This window comes from Vidua macroura, chromosome 29 (assembly GCF_024509145.1).
Source record: "Vidua macroura isolate BioBank_ID:100142 chromosome 29, ASM2450914v1, whole genome shotgun sequence".
In the NCBI taxonomy this organism is placed as follows: Eukaryota; Metazoa; Chordata; class Aves; order Passeriformes; family Viduidae; genus Vidua; species Vidua macroura.
In genome coordinates this window covers 2,031,862-2,045,842 of record NC_071599.1, presented here as the reverse complement: position 1 = coordinate 2,045,842, position 13,981 = coordinate 2,031,862, and the positions used below count along the sequence as shown (strand labels likewise).

At 63.5% G+C, this 13,981-nt stretch overlaps 1 protein-coding gene across 1 annotated transcript; it reads right to left on the bottom strand.

Annotated features, from left to right (window-relative positions):
* Positions 1–1,457: 1,457 nt before the first annotated feature.
* Positions 1,458–13,652, bottom strand: F11R (F11 receptor). The gene is given in 10 exon segments (XM_054001232.1): positions 1,458–2,202; positions 3,010–3,058; positions 3,939–4,053; positions 6,059–6,071; positions 6,073–6,162; positions 6,853–7,055; positions 8,204–8,347; positions 9,431–9,544; positions 10,321–10,377; positions 13,542–13,652. Coding segments are annotated over 10 exon segments (918 nt in total). The 5' UTR covers positions 13,639–13,652; the 3' UTR covers positions 1,458–2,166.
* Positions 13,653–13,981: the final 329 nt, after the last annotated feature.

The window sequence follows — 13,981 nt, the reverse complement described above, 5'->3', positions numbered from 1 at the left end:
TCACCAACGCCCAGAAGAGCCACCAGCCAAGATTCCACCAATGCCTGGAAGTGTCACTAAGCCCTGGAAGTGCCACCATCTGGAGGTGTCACCAAGCCCTTGAGGTGACACCAGCCTCAAAGTGCCACCAACCCCTGGAGATGCCACCATGCCTGAAGGTGCCACCAATCCCAAAGTGCCACCAATGCCTGAAAGTGTCACCAACCCCTGGAGGTGCCACCAGTCCCAAAGTGCCACCAACCCCTGGAGATGCCACCAAGCCCTGGAGGTGCCATGAGCCCTAAGATGGCACCACTCCCTGGGGGTGACACCAGTCCCTGGTGCCCCAAAGTGCCACCAACCCCTGGAGGTGACACCAGCCCCGAAGTGCCACCAATGCCTAGAAATGCCACCAAGCCCTGGAGGTGCCACCAGCCCCCAGGGCGCTGCTGCTCCCCACCCTGCCAGGGGAAACTGAGGCAGGAGACCCTCCCAACCCCCCCCCCCCAAGCGCTGGACCCCCCTCCCGTGTCCCCCCCCCCCCACTCCGGGCAGTGTCGGGGGGTCCCCCCGGGGTGTCACCGATAATCGGACACCGTTGTCCCCTCCCCTCCCCTGGGCCGGGGTCCCCTCGCCCCCCGCCCGTCGCTGCTGCTTAACGTAGACCCCGCAATTAACGCGGCCCCCCCGCGCCGGGGCAATTAGTGCCACTAATTAAAGGTGTCGGTAATGAGGAAGGAGCGGGACCCCCCCCCCCCCCCGGGACCCCCCAAAGCCGCCCCTCCCCCCCCCCCCCCCGGGGGGGCCCGAGCTCGGTTTGGGGGCGGGGGGGGGGGGGGAGGGGCAGGAGTTCAATAAAGGTGACGTCGATGGTGGGGGGTGTCCCCAGTGTCCCCACAGCGTCCCCCGATGTCCCCCCAACCCGCAGAGACCCCCCCCCATGTCCCCTGGGGTCCCAAATGTCCCCCCAGGTGTCCCAAATGTCCCCCCGGGTGTCCCAAATGTCCCCCCGGGGGTTCCCCGGTGACTCCCAGGGTCCCCCGATGTCCTCTCTGCCCCAGGGACCCCCCCCCCCAATGTCCCCAGGGGTCCTAAATGCCCCCCAAAGTGTCCCCCCAGTGTCACCAGGGACCCCCCCCAGTGTCCCTCAGGGTCTCCTCCAGCCCCCAGGGTCACCCCACAATGTCCCCTGGATGTCCCCAGTATCTTCCCAATGTCCCCAGTGACTCCCCAGTGTCCCCTCAATGTCCCCAGAGACCCCCGCAGTGCCCCCATGGCACCCCCAGTGTCCCCAGGGAACCCCCAGTGTGCCAAGGGACCCACTCAATGTCCCCAAGTGTCCCCAGGGACCCCCTTGAAATGTCCCCCAGGGTGCTGGCATCCTCCATGTCCCCAGGGACCTCCCAATGTCCCTTTAATGTCCCCAGAGACCCCCCCAGTGTCCCCCCCAGTGTCCCCACCAGTGTCACCAGGCCAGGTAAAGGACACAGGTTTATTTCCAGTACCCCCCCCCACGCTCCCAGTACGGGGGGGGGACACTTGTGTCCCCAGGTGGTGGCACCCGCCCCGCCCCCCCTCCCGGAGCCCCCCGGGGACAGAGAGGGGACAAGGAGGGACAATGGGGGGGGGGGGGGACAAGGGGGGAATGGGAGGGGACAATGAGGGGGACAAGAGGGGACACAGAGGGGACACAGGGACCCCCCCAGCCCCCCAAGCTCCAGAGGCAGCGGCGGCGAAGGCACCGGTGAGGCTTTAAAAAAAACGCGGCGAAAATCCCACGGGAATTCCCAAAATCCCGCTGGAATTCCCCAAAATCCCGCTGGAATTCCCCAAAATCCCGCTGGAATTCCCCCAAAATCCCGCTGGAATTCCCAAAATCCTGCTGGATTCCCAAAATTTCCATGGAATTCCCAAAATCCTGCCGGATTCCCAAAATCCCGCTGGAATTCCCCAAAATCCCGCTGGAATTCCCAAAATCCTGCTGGAATTCCCCAAAATCCCGCTGGAATTCCCAAAATCCTGCCGGATTCCCAAAATTTCCATGGAATTCCCAAAATCCTGCCGGATTCCCAAAATTCCGCAGAACTCCTAAAATCCCGTGGGATTCCCAAAATCTTGCTGGAATTCCCAAAATCCGTCGGAATTCCGGGAATTGGGAAAAAGTGTCCGGGGGGGGCGGAGGCGACTTCACACCAGGAACGAGGAGGTTTGCTTGAACTCGCCCTGCGGGGACACGGGGACAGCCATGGGGACAGGGACAGACACGGGGACAGCCATGGGGACAGGGACAGACATGGGGACAGGGACAGGGACAGGGACAGCCATGGGGACAGGGACAGCCATGGGGACAGCCATGGGGACAGGGACAGACACGGGGACAGGGACAGGGACAGCCATGGGGACATCAATGGGCACAGGGACATCCATGGGGACAGTGATGGGGACAATGATGGGGACAGGGACAGGGACCAGGACAGACATGGGGACAGGGACAAGGACATTGATGGGGACACAGTGCCAGGACAGTGACAGGACCATTAAAGGGGACACCAGGGACAATAACGGGACTCTAATGGGGACATCAATGGGGACATCAATGGGGACAGGGAGCCCCATGAGCCCCTTCCCTCCACCACCATCCCTGGGGACACTGGGGACATTAACAGGGACACGGTGACACCAATGGGGACACGGGGACATCACTGGGGACATCACTGGGGACATGAGAACACCACTGGGGACATGGGGACACCAATGGTGACACCAATGGGGACACGGTGACATCACTGGGGACATGGGAACATCAACAGGGACATTACTGGGGACACAGGGACATCACTGGGGACACGGTGACACCAATGGGGACATCACAGGTGACACCATCACCCACCCCCCCCACCCCCCAGGACCCTCCTGCCAAGGGACACTGGGGACACCGGGGTGTCCCCGTGCCACTGGGGTGTCCCCGCCAGGGCGGGTGGCAGGTGCCGGTGTCCCCACGGTGTCCCCACGGTGTCCCCACGTCCTCACCTCGCTGCGCCGCGAGGGCTGGCTGTAAATCACCTTCTTCCCGCCGGCACTGCGGGAAAACCGGGGAGTTTGGGGATGTGCCACCCCCCCCGTGTCCCCTCTGTCCCCACCAGGGGACACCCAAGGGACCGGGGTGACACCGGGATGACACCGGGGTGACACCGAGGTGACACCGGGGGGGTGGGGGTCAGCAGGAGGAGGAGGTGGCTCCGGTGTCACTCACTCTGTTTTTTCTGGAAAAAAGGGAAAAGGACGGGGTCAGGGAGGGGGGGGGGGACACGGGGGGGGCATTGCTGGGACATGGGGACACGGTGGGGACACCGTGGGGACACACCCAGGGACACGGGGCCACTCCCAGGCCAGCCCAGACTGTTTCCAGTCCCCTCCAGTCCCTCCCAGTCCATCCCAGTCCATCCCAGTCCATCCCAGTCCATTCCCAGTCCCTCCCAGTCCATCCCAATCCATCCCAGTCCCTCCTGGTCCATCTCAGTCCATTCCCAGTCCATCCCAGTCCCTCAGAGTCCATCCCAGCCCATTCCCAGTCCATCCCAGTCCATCCCAGTCCATTCCCAGTCCCTCCCAGTCCATTCCCAGTCCCTCCCAGTCCATTCCCAGTCCATTCCCAGTCCCTCCCAGTCCATTCCCAGTCCCTCCCAGTCCATCCCAGTCCCTCCCAGTACATCCCAGTCCATTCCCAGTCCATCCCAGTCCATCCCCAGTACATCCCAGATCATTCCCAGTCCATCTCAGTCCATTCCCAGCCCCTCGCAGCCCCTCGCAGTCCCTCCCAGTCCCTCCCAGTCCATCCCAGTCCATCCCAGATCATTCCCAGTCCATTCCCAGTCCCTCCCAGTCCATCCCAGTCCATCCCAGATCATTCCCAGTCCATTCCCAGTCCCTCCCAGTCCCTCCCAGTCCCTCCCAGTCACTCACTTGCCGAAAGTAGCCGCGCCTGTGGGGCGAACCAGATGCCGAACGCGGCGAGCGCCAGGAGCAGCAGCAGCAGCACCACGGCGGCCACGATGCCGCCCACGTTCACCTCGCCTGCGGGACACGGAGCGGGGGATCGGGGGATCCCGCGGGATCGGGGGGGATTGGGAGGGATTTGGGAACCCCCATGGGATCGGGGGGATCCCGCGGGATCGGGGGGGATTGGGAGGGATTTGGGAATCCCATGGGATCAGGGGATCCCGCGGGATCGGGGCGAGTTGGGAAGGATTTGGGAACCCCATGGGATCGGGGGGATCCTGCGGGATCGGGGGGGGATTGGGAGGGATTTGGGAATCCCATGGGATCGGGGGGGACCCCACGGGATTGGGGAGAATCCCACGGGATCGAGGGGATTGGGAGGGATTTGGGAATCCCATGGGATCGGGGGGGACCCCACGGGATCGGGGGGATTGGGAGGGATTTGGGAATCCCATGGGATCGGGGGATCCCGCAGGATTGGGGAGAATCCCACGGGATCGAGGGGATTGGGAGGGATTTGGGAATCCCATGGGATTGGGGGGATTGGGAGGGATTTGGGAATCCCATGGGATCGGGGGATCCACAGGATCGGGGGGATTGGGAAGGATTTGGGAATCCCATGGGATCGGGGGGACCCCACGGGATTGGGGGGATTGGGAGGGATTTGGGAACCCCATGGGATCGGGGGATCCCGCAGGATCGGGGGGGATGGGGGGGGTTGGGGGATCCCACGGGATCAGGGGATCAGGAGGGATCCCGCAATGCTGGGACTGGAAGGGATCCCACAGGATCAAGGGATCCCATGGGTCTGGGGGGGGTCCCATTGGATCAGGGGATCCCAAGGGACTGGCAGGGATGCAATGGGATCTGGGGGATTGGGAGGGATCAGCGGGGATCCCATGGGATCAGGGAATCCCACAGGATGGGAGGATCCCACAAGATCAGGGGGGATCCCACAGGATTGGGAGGATCCAATGGGATGTGGGGGATCCCAGCACCGACAGGGGGGATTTTGGGGTGCCCAGCTCCAAATGGGGCTGGGATTGGGGTTGGATCCACCTCGATCCCGACAGGGAGCGGATCCCAGCGGGAATTCCAGGATTCCCCCCTCCCATTCCCTGTGGGATCCCTCCTCATTCCCCCATTCCCGCTATCCCGGGGCTCATTAACATAATTAATGGGGTGGGGGGCTGCTCCAAAGGCCAGCAGGGCCTGGAAAAGGGGTGGGAGAGGCGGGGAATGGGATCGGGCTGGGGATCGGGATTGGGATCAGGATGGGGATCGGGATGGGGATTGGGAATTGGGATGGGGATCAGGATGGGAATGGGGATTGGGATCGAGATTGGGAATAAGGACCAGAATTGGGATTGGGATCAGGATGGGGATCAGGAACAGGATTGCAATCAGGACTGGGATTGGGATCAGGATTGGGAATAAGGACCAGAATTGGGATTGGGATCAGGATGGGGATCAGGATGAGGATCAGGATTGGGATGGGGATTGGGAATAAGGACCAGAACTGGGATTGGGATCAGGATTGGGATCGGGATGAGGATCGGGATGGGGATTGGGATCAGGACTGGGATCGGGATGGGGATTGGGAATTGGGGATGGGGATTGGGATCAGGATGGGAATGGGAATGGGGATTGGGATCGAGATTGGGAACAAGGACCAGAATTGGGATTGGGATCAGGATTGGGATCGGGAACAGGATTTGCAATCAGGACTGGGATCGGGATCAGGATTGGGATCAGGACTGGGATCGGGATTGGGAATAAGGACCAGAACTGGGATTGGGATCAGGATTGGGATCTGGATGAGGATTGGGATGGGGATTGGGATCAGGACTGGGATCGGGATTGGGATGGGGATTGGGAATAAGGACCAGAACTGGGATTGGGATCAGGACTGGGGATCGGGATGGGGATCGGGATCAGAATTGGGATTGGGATGAGGATTGGGATGGGGATTGGGATCAGGACTGGGATCGGGATGGGGATCGGGATCAGAATTGGGATTGGGGATGAGGATTGGGATGGGGATTGGGATCAGGGACTGGGATCGGGGCTCGCTCCTTACTGGCTTCCATGCGGAAGGACGTCGGATTTCTGGGGGCTGCCCACGTTGTTGGAGGCCTCGCAGTGATAATCGCCCGTGTCCCAGCCCCCCACGGGCTCAAAGATCTGCAACGGGCAGGGATCAGGGAAGGGGGGAAAAAACGGGGAAAATGGGGGGAAATGGGGGGAAATTTAGGAAAATGGGGGGAAAATAAGGGGAAATGGGGAGAAAATGGGGGGAAATGGGGGCAGGAAAAGAGAGAAAATGAGAGGAAAATGGGAAAAGGGGGGAAAGAGAGAGGAAAAGAGGGGAAAGGGACAGGAAAAGGAGAGAAAAACTGGGAAAAGGACAGGGAAATGTGAAAGAGAGAGGGAGAAAGGCAGGAAAAGGGGAGGAAAACAGGGAAAAGGATGGGAAAAGGTGAGAGAAAAGGACAGAAAAAGGGGGAGAACAGGGAAAAGGGCAGGAAAAGGGGAGGAAAACATGAAAAAAGGGATAGGAAAAGGGGAAATGGGCAGGAAAACGGGAAAAGGAGAGGGAGAAGGGCAGGAAAAGGGGAAATGGAGGGGGAGAGGGGCAGGAAAAGGGGCAGAAAAACAGGGAAAAGGGCAGGAAAAGGGGAAATGGAGGGGGAGAAAGACAGGAAAAGGGGCAGGAAAACAGGGAAAAGGGCAGGAAAAGGAGAAATGGAGGGGAAGAGGGGCAGGAAAAGGGGCTGGAAAACAGGGAAAAGGCAGGAAAAGGGGCAGGAGAACAGGGAAAAGGCAGGAAAAGGGGAAATGGAGGGAGAGGGGCAGACAGGCCCCGGCACTGACCAGCTCCCCCGTGCGCGGGTCCAGGCTGTAGGAGGAGTTGCGGAAGGCGGGGCTGGATTTGGGGTCCTGGGGCAGCTCGGTGCCGTCCTTGTACCAGCGGAAGGTGGGCGGCGGCGAGCCCTGGCCCTCGGAGCAGCGCAGCACGGCCCGGGCACCCACCGTGGCAGAGCTGGGCACGTGCGCCAGCGGCTTCCCCGGGGGCACTGCGGACACACGGGGGCACCGGGACGGTGACGGAGCCACCCCGGGGACGGGACAGGGACAGGGACGGTGACATCACCGTGACACGGGACAGGGATGGTGATGGCACCGCCCGGAGTCACTGTGACACGGGACAGGGACTGGCACTGCCCAGAGCCACCACAGGGACAGGACAGGGACAGGGACGGTGATGGCACCGCCCGGAGTCACCACAGGGACAGGACAGGGACAGGGACAGTGATGGCACCGCCCGGAGTCACTGCAAGGACAGTGACAACACCCCCCAGAGCCACCCCAGGGACAGGGACGGTGATGGCACCACCTGGAGTCACTGTGACATGGGACAGGGACTGGCACTGCCCAGAGCCACCACAGGGACAGGGACAGTGACATCACCGTGACACGGGACAGGGACGGTGATGGCACCGCCCGGAGTCACTGTGACATGGGACAGGGACTGGCACTGCCCAGAGCCACCACAGGGACAGTGATGGCACCACCCAGAGTCACTGTGACATGGGACAGGGACTGGCACTGCCCAGAGCCACCACAGGGACAGGACAGGGACAGTGACAGTGATTGGCATCGCCAGAGCCACCCCGGGGACAGTGACAGCATCCCCCAGAGCCACCCCAGGGACAGGGACAGTGACAGTGATGGCACCACCCACAGCCATCGCAGGGACAGGACAGGGACAGTGATGGCACCGCCAGAGCCACCACAGGGACAGTGACAGCATCCCCCAGAGCCACCCCAGGGATGGGGACAGTGATGGCACTGCCGGAGTCACCCCGGGGACAGGGACAGTGACAGCACCACTCAGACAGCATCACTCAGTGACACAGGACAGGGGCAGTGACAGTGACCAGCACTGCCCAGAGCCACCCCAGGGACAGGGACAATGACAACACCACCCCAAGTCACCATGGGGACAGGGCAGGGACAGTGACTGGCACTACCCAGAGCCACCGTGGGGACAGGGACAGTGACAGGGACAGTGACAGCACCCCCCGGAGCCACCCAGACACAGGACAGGGACTGGGACAAGACCAGGGACCAGGGATGGGTGACAAGGACGTGGCCAGGTCAAAGACAGGGACAGGAATGGGGACAGGGGACGAGGCCGAGGTTGGGGACAGGGTGGCCTCACCTTGGACGATGAGGTTGACCTCGGACTTGGCGATGTGGCTGCCATCGGCCACCACCTCGCAGATGTACTTCCCGCTGTCCTCCCGCGTCACCGAGCGGAACCGGATGGACGTGGGCGAGAACTGGACACGGTCCTGGTACGGCTCTGGGGGACACCGGGCTGGGACACCCAGGGGACACCCAGGGGACACCCAGGGGACACCCCACAGCCCCTCAGGGACACCCCAGTATGGATCTGGATGACACCGAGCTGGGACACCCAGGGGACACCCAGGGGACACCCCACAGCCCCTCAGGGACACCCCAGTATGGATCTGGGTGACACCGGGGTGACACCCCCATGGCCCCACAGGGACACCCTGGTACGGCTCTGGGGGACACCGAGGGGACACCGAGGGGACACTGAGGGGACCCCCCATGGCCCCACAGGGACACCCTGGTATGGCTCTGGGGGACACCGAGCTGAGACACTGAGGGGACCCCCCATGGCCCCACAGGGACACCCCAGTGTCCCCCCCAGTGCAGCTCTGCGGGACACAAGGCTGGGAGCCCACAGTGACACCTCTGTGGCCCCACAGGGACCCACAACGTCCCCATGGGTTCATGGACACCCCCAATGGCCCCATGGGGACACCCCCAGTGTCCCCATAGGGACCCCCCAAATGTCCCCACAGGGCTCCTCCAATGTCCCCTGGTGTCCCCTGTATCCCCAGTGCCTCCAGTGTCCGCTGGTGTCCCCAAAATCCCTGGTGTCCCTGGTGTCCCTAATGTCCCCAGTGTCCTCTGGTGCCCCCAATATCCCTGCTGTCCCCAAAGTCCTCAGTGTCCCCCCTGTCCCCCAGTGTCCCCGCTGTCCCTGCTGTCCCCAGTGTCCCCAATGTCCCTGCTGTCCCCGCTGTCCCCCAGTGTCCCCGCTGTCCCCCCAGTGTCCCTGCTGTCCCCCCCAGTGTCCCCAGTGTCCCCAATGTCCCCACTGTCCCCAGTGTCCCCACTGTCCCTGCTGTCCCCGCTGTCCCCCCAGTGTCCCCGCTGTCCCCACTGTCCCCCCAGTGTCCCCGCTGTCCCCCAGTGTCCCCGCTGTCCCTGCTGTCCCCGCTGTCCCCCAGTGTCCCCGCTGTCCCCGCTGTCCTCCAGTGTCCTCAGTGTCCCTGCTGTCCCCGCTGTCCCTGCTGTCCCCCCAGTGTCCCTGCTGTCCCCAGTGTCCCCGCTGTCCCCGCTGTCCCGGTACCTGTGAGCTCCCCCCCGTAGTAGATCAGCACCAGGGACGAGCCCCTCTGGAACTTCCACTCGATCCGGGCGCTGCCGGAGCCGGAGCGGAACGCGGCGCAGCGAACCTCCACGGCTGGGGAGGGAGCGGGTCACGGACCGGGGCCGGACGGAGCCGGCACCGGGACCAGACAGAACCGGCACCGGGCAGAACCGGCACTGGGACTGGGACTGGACAGAACCGGCACTGGGACCGGACAGAACCAGCACCGGGACTGGGACTGGACAGAACCGGCACCGGGACCAGACAGAACCGGCACCGGGCAGAACCGGCACCGGGACTGGACAGAACCGGCACCGGCACTGGGACCAGACGGAGCTGGCACTGGGCAGAACCAGCACCGGGGCCAGACAGAACCGGGACCGGGACCAGACAGAACTGGCACCAAACAGAACCGGGTCTGGCCTGGGGTCACATAAAATTGGGATCGGGACCGGACAGAACCGGGACCGGGGTCACACAGAACCAGGCTCAGCCAGAACTGGGACTGGGACTAGGGTCAGCCGGAAACAGGACTGGGCTCAGCCAGAACCGGGGCTGGGGCTGGCACCAGACAGAACCGGTACCGGGACCAGGCTCAGCCAGAACCGGGACTGGGACTAGGGTCAGCCGGAAACGGGATTGGGCTCAGCCAGAACCGGGGCTGGGGCTGGAATCAGCCAGAACCGGGATCAGCCAGAACTGGGAGTGGGCTCAGCCACAACCAGGATCGGTTCTGGGACCACCCAAAACCAGGACCACCGCAAACCGACCCCCCCAAACCTCCCCGGGTGGAGCCCCCACCCCAGGTTCGGGATGGCCCCGGGGCCGGTGGCACCGCGGGGGACACCGGGGACACCGGGGACGCTCACGTTTGTGCTCCGGCACTTCCTGGTCCTCCGAGGTCACCTGGGCTGCGGCCAGCGCGGCTGCGAGGGACAGCGGGGCCGGGAGGTCACCGGGAGCCCCGGGCACGGTCACCGGGTGCGGCCACCGGGAGCCGGAAAATCCCGTCCGGCCACCGCCCGCCCTGCCCAGCTCCTGCCCAGTCCTTTCCCACTTTCTGCCCAGTTCTCTCCCAGTTTCTGCCCAGTTCTCTCCCAGTTTCTGCCCCGGTCTCTGCCCAGTTCTCTCTCAGTTCCTGCCCAGTCCTTTCCCAGTTTCTGCCCAGTTCTCTCCCAGTTTCTGCCCAGTTCTCTCCCAGTTTCTGCCCCGGTCTCTGCCCAATTTCTGCTCAGTTCTCTCCCAGTTCCTGCCCAGTTCTCTCCCAGTTTCTGCCCCGGTCTCTGCCCAGTTCCTGCCCAATTCTCTCCCAGTTTCTGCCCAGTTCTCTCCCAGTTTCTGCCCAGTTCTCTCCCAGTTTCTGCCCAGTTTCTGCCCACTTCTCTCTCAGTTCCTGCCCAGTTTCACAGGAAACCGGCCGAGAATGTCGCAATTCCCCGAGCTCCGCGTGCACACGGACACGCCCGTGTCCCCCCCCCGGTGTCCCCCCCCGGTGTCCCCCCCCGGTGTCCCCCCCGTGTCGCATCCCCGGAGCGGGGACATCTCCGGTGCCGGGTTTGGCGCCGGTGACTCATTCCAAGCGGGAATGTCACCGGGAATGTCCCCGGGAACGCCTGGGCCGCCACCCTCCCGCGTCACCTTTGCACCCCGGGCCGCTGCCAAGCGAAACCGGCCGGGAAAATCGGGATTTAGGGGGGGAAATCGGGATTTAGGGGGGGGAAATCGGGATTTAGGGGGGAAAAAATGGGAATCTGGGGAGAGAAATCGGGATTTGGGGGGGGGGAAAAATCGGGATTTGGGTGGAAAAAAATCAGGATTTGGGGGGGAATCTGGATTTGGGGGGGAAATCGGGATTTAGGAGGGAAAAAATGGGGATTTGGCGGGGGGAAATCGGGATTTTGGGGAGGGAAATTGGGATCTGGGGGGAATTGGGGATCTTGGGGGGGGGGAAATCGGGATGGGATTTCAGGGTGTTTGGGGAATAAACAAAGGATGGGAAGAGCCCGTGGGAGTCTGGGATCACCCGAGTCAGGGTCTGCCAGGACCGGGTCTAAATCTGCCAGGATTGGGTAAATCCCGACCTGGTTTAGGTCCAGATCAACAGGAACCGGGTTCATCCTGCCCCGTTTTGGGTCCAAACCAGGTGGGATCAGGAAAATCCCAACCTGATCCAGGACCACATTTGGGATCGGCTTCATCCCAATCCAGTCTGGGTCCAAATAAACCGAGTTTGGGTTAATCCCGACCGGTTTTGGGTCCAAATAAACCGAGTTTGGGTTAATCCCGACCGGTTTTGGGTCCAAATAAACCGAGTTTGGGTTAATCCCGATCGGTTTTGGGTCCAAATAAACCGAGTTTGGGTTAATCCCGACCCGTTTTGGGTCCAAATAAACCGAGTTTGGGTTAATCCCGACCGGTTTTGGGTCCAAATAAACCGAGTTTGGGTTAATCCCGACCGGTTTTGGGTCCAAATAAACCGAGTTTGGGTTAATCCCGACCCGTTTTGGGTCCAAATAAACCGAGTTTGGGTTAATCCCGACCGGTTTTGGGTCCAAATAAACCGAGTTTGGATTAATCCCGATCGGTTTTGGGTCCAAATAAACCGAGTTTGGGTTAATCCCGACCCGTTTTGGGTCCAAATAAACCGAGTTTGGGTTAATCCCGACCGGTTTTGGGTCCAAATAAACCGAGTTTGGGTTAATCCCGACCCGTTTTGGGTCCAAATAAACCGAGTTTGGGTTAATCCCGACCGGTTTTGGGTCCAAATAAACCGAGTTTGGATTAATCCCGATCGGTTTTGGGTCCAAATAAACCGAGTTTGGGTTAATCCCGACCCGTTTGGGGTCCAAATAAACCGAGTTTGGGTTAATCCCGATCGGTTTTGGGTCCAAATAAACCGAGTTTGGGTTAATCCCGACCCGTTTTGGGTCCAAATAAACCGAGTTTGGGTTAATCCCGGCTCAGGCCGGGTCGAGCCCAGGCGGGATCGGGTTAATCCCGGGACTGTTGAACACAATGGAGGGGACAGGAAAGCCACCCCCGCCCCCACCGCCGCTCCCGGGGCCTCCGGTCCGGATGCGCCACCGGGACCCCCCCGAATTCCCGGGGCTCGGGGCTCCCGGAGCTGCCGGGCCCGGCCCATCCCGGGGCCTCCGGGAATTCGGGGGGGGGGGTCCCGGGGCCGCCGTTCCCCCTCGCGGTGACCCCGAACCGGGGGCTCCCGGCAGTGCCGGGATCGGGACCCGCACCCCGGGAACACAAACACCGAACCCCCCCCCACCCGGTACCGGCACCGACCGGGAACGCATCGCGGGGGGGGGGCTGGGTGGCCCCCATCGCCTCTCCGGTACCGGCACCGGCTCGGGTGCCCCCCCCCCCCACAAACCCTCGCCGGGTCCTCGTGGTCCACCGGGACCTCGACCCCCCCCCCTGCCCCAACCCCCTCCGGTGACGCCGGCCCGGTCCTGCCCCCCCCCCCCCCCGGGGTGATCCCGCTCCTTCCCCGACCCCTCCCCCGGTACCGACCCCTCCCCCGCCCCCTCCCCACGTGCCCCCCGTTAACGACCCCCCCCCCCCCCTTTCCCGAGCCCTCTCCGGTACCCGCCGACCCCCCCGGAGTCCTACGGGAGCTCCCCCGTTTCTCCTGCCCCGTTAACGACCCCCAGTTCCCCGAACCCCCCCCGCCCCCCAATTCCCGGAGCCCCCTCCCCAATTCCCGCCGCTCCCCCCGGTTTCCCCCTCCCCCCTCCCCAATTCCCCCCCGGTTCCCCGACCCCTTCCCCAATTCCGGTTTCCTCTCCCCTCTCCTCAATTCCCGCCTCTCTCCGGTTCCCGGAGCCCCCTCCCCAATTCCCTCGCTCGTTCCCCAGTTCCCCCTCCCCCCTCCGGTCCCCCTCCCCCCTCCCCAATTCCCGCCCCTCCCCCCGGTTTCCCCTCCCCAATTCCGGTTTCCCCTCCCCAATTCCCCCCCAATTCCCGGAGCCCCCTCCCCAATTCCCGCCCCTCCCCCCGGTTTCCCCTCCCCAATTCCGGTTTCCCCTCCCCAATTCCCGGAGCCCCCTCCCCAATTCCGGTTCCCCCCCGCGCTCACCGAGCCCCCCGAGCAGCAGCAGCAGCAGCAGCCGGCCCGGGGGGTGCCCGTGCCGCTGTCCCCGCTGTCCCCGCTGTCCCCGCTCCGCTCCCGCCATGGCGCCGCCGCCCCGCGCCAGGTGCGCGCGCCCCGCCCCGCCCCGCCAAGCCCCGCCCCCCCAGACCACACCTACCGGCCACGCCCAGCCCCCCGCCAGGTGCCGCTGGGCCACGCCCCCTCCGCGCCTCTATTGGTTGGCGCACCTGTCGGTTTCAAAGCGGCGCTCGCCGATTGGTCGGGCAGGTGCGGCCCGCGCGGTTTGATTGGTTAAAGGGGCGGGCGTGGGGAGCGGCGGCCAATGGGAGAGCGCGCTGCAACTTCTGGCCAATGGGAGAGCGAGGGGGCGGGGCCTGGCGTTGTCGTGGTGACCGGGAGGCTTCGGCCGCCAGGGGGCGCTGGGG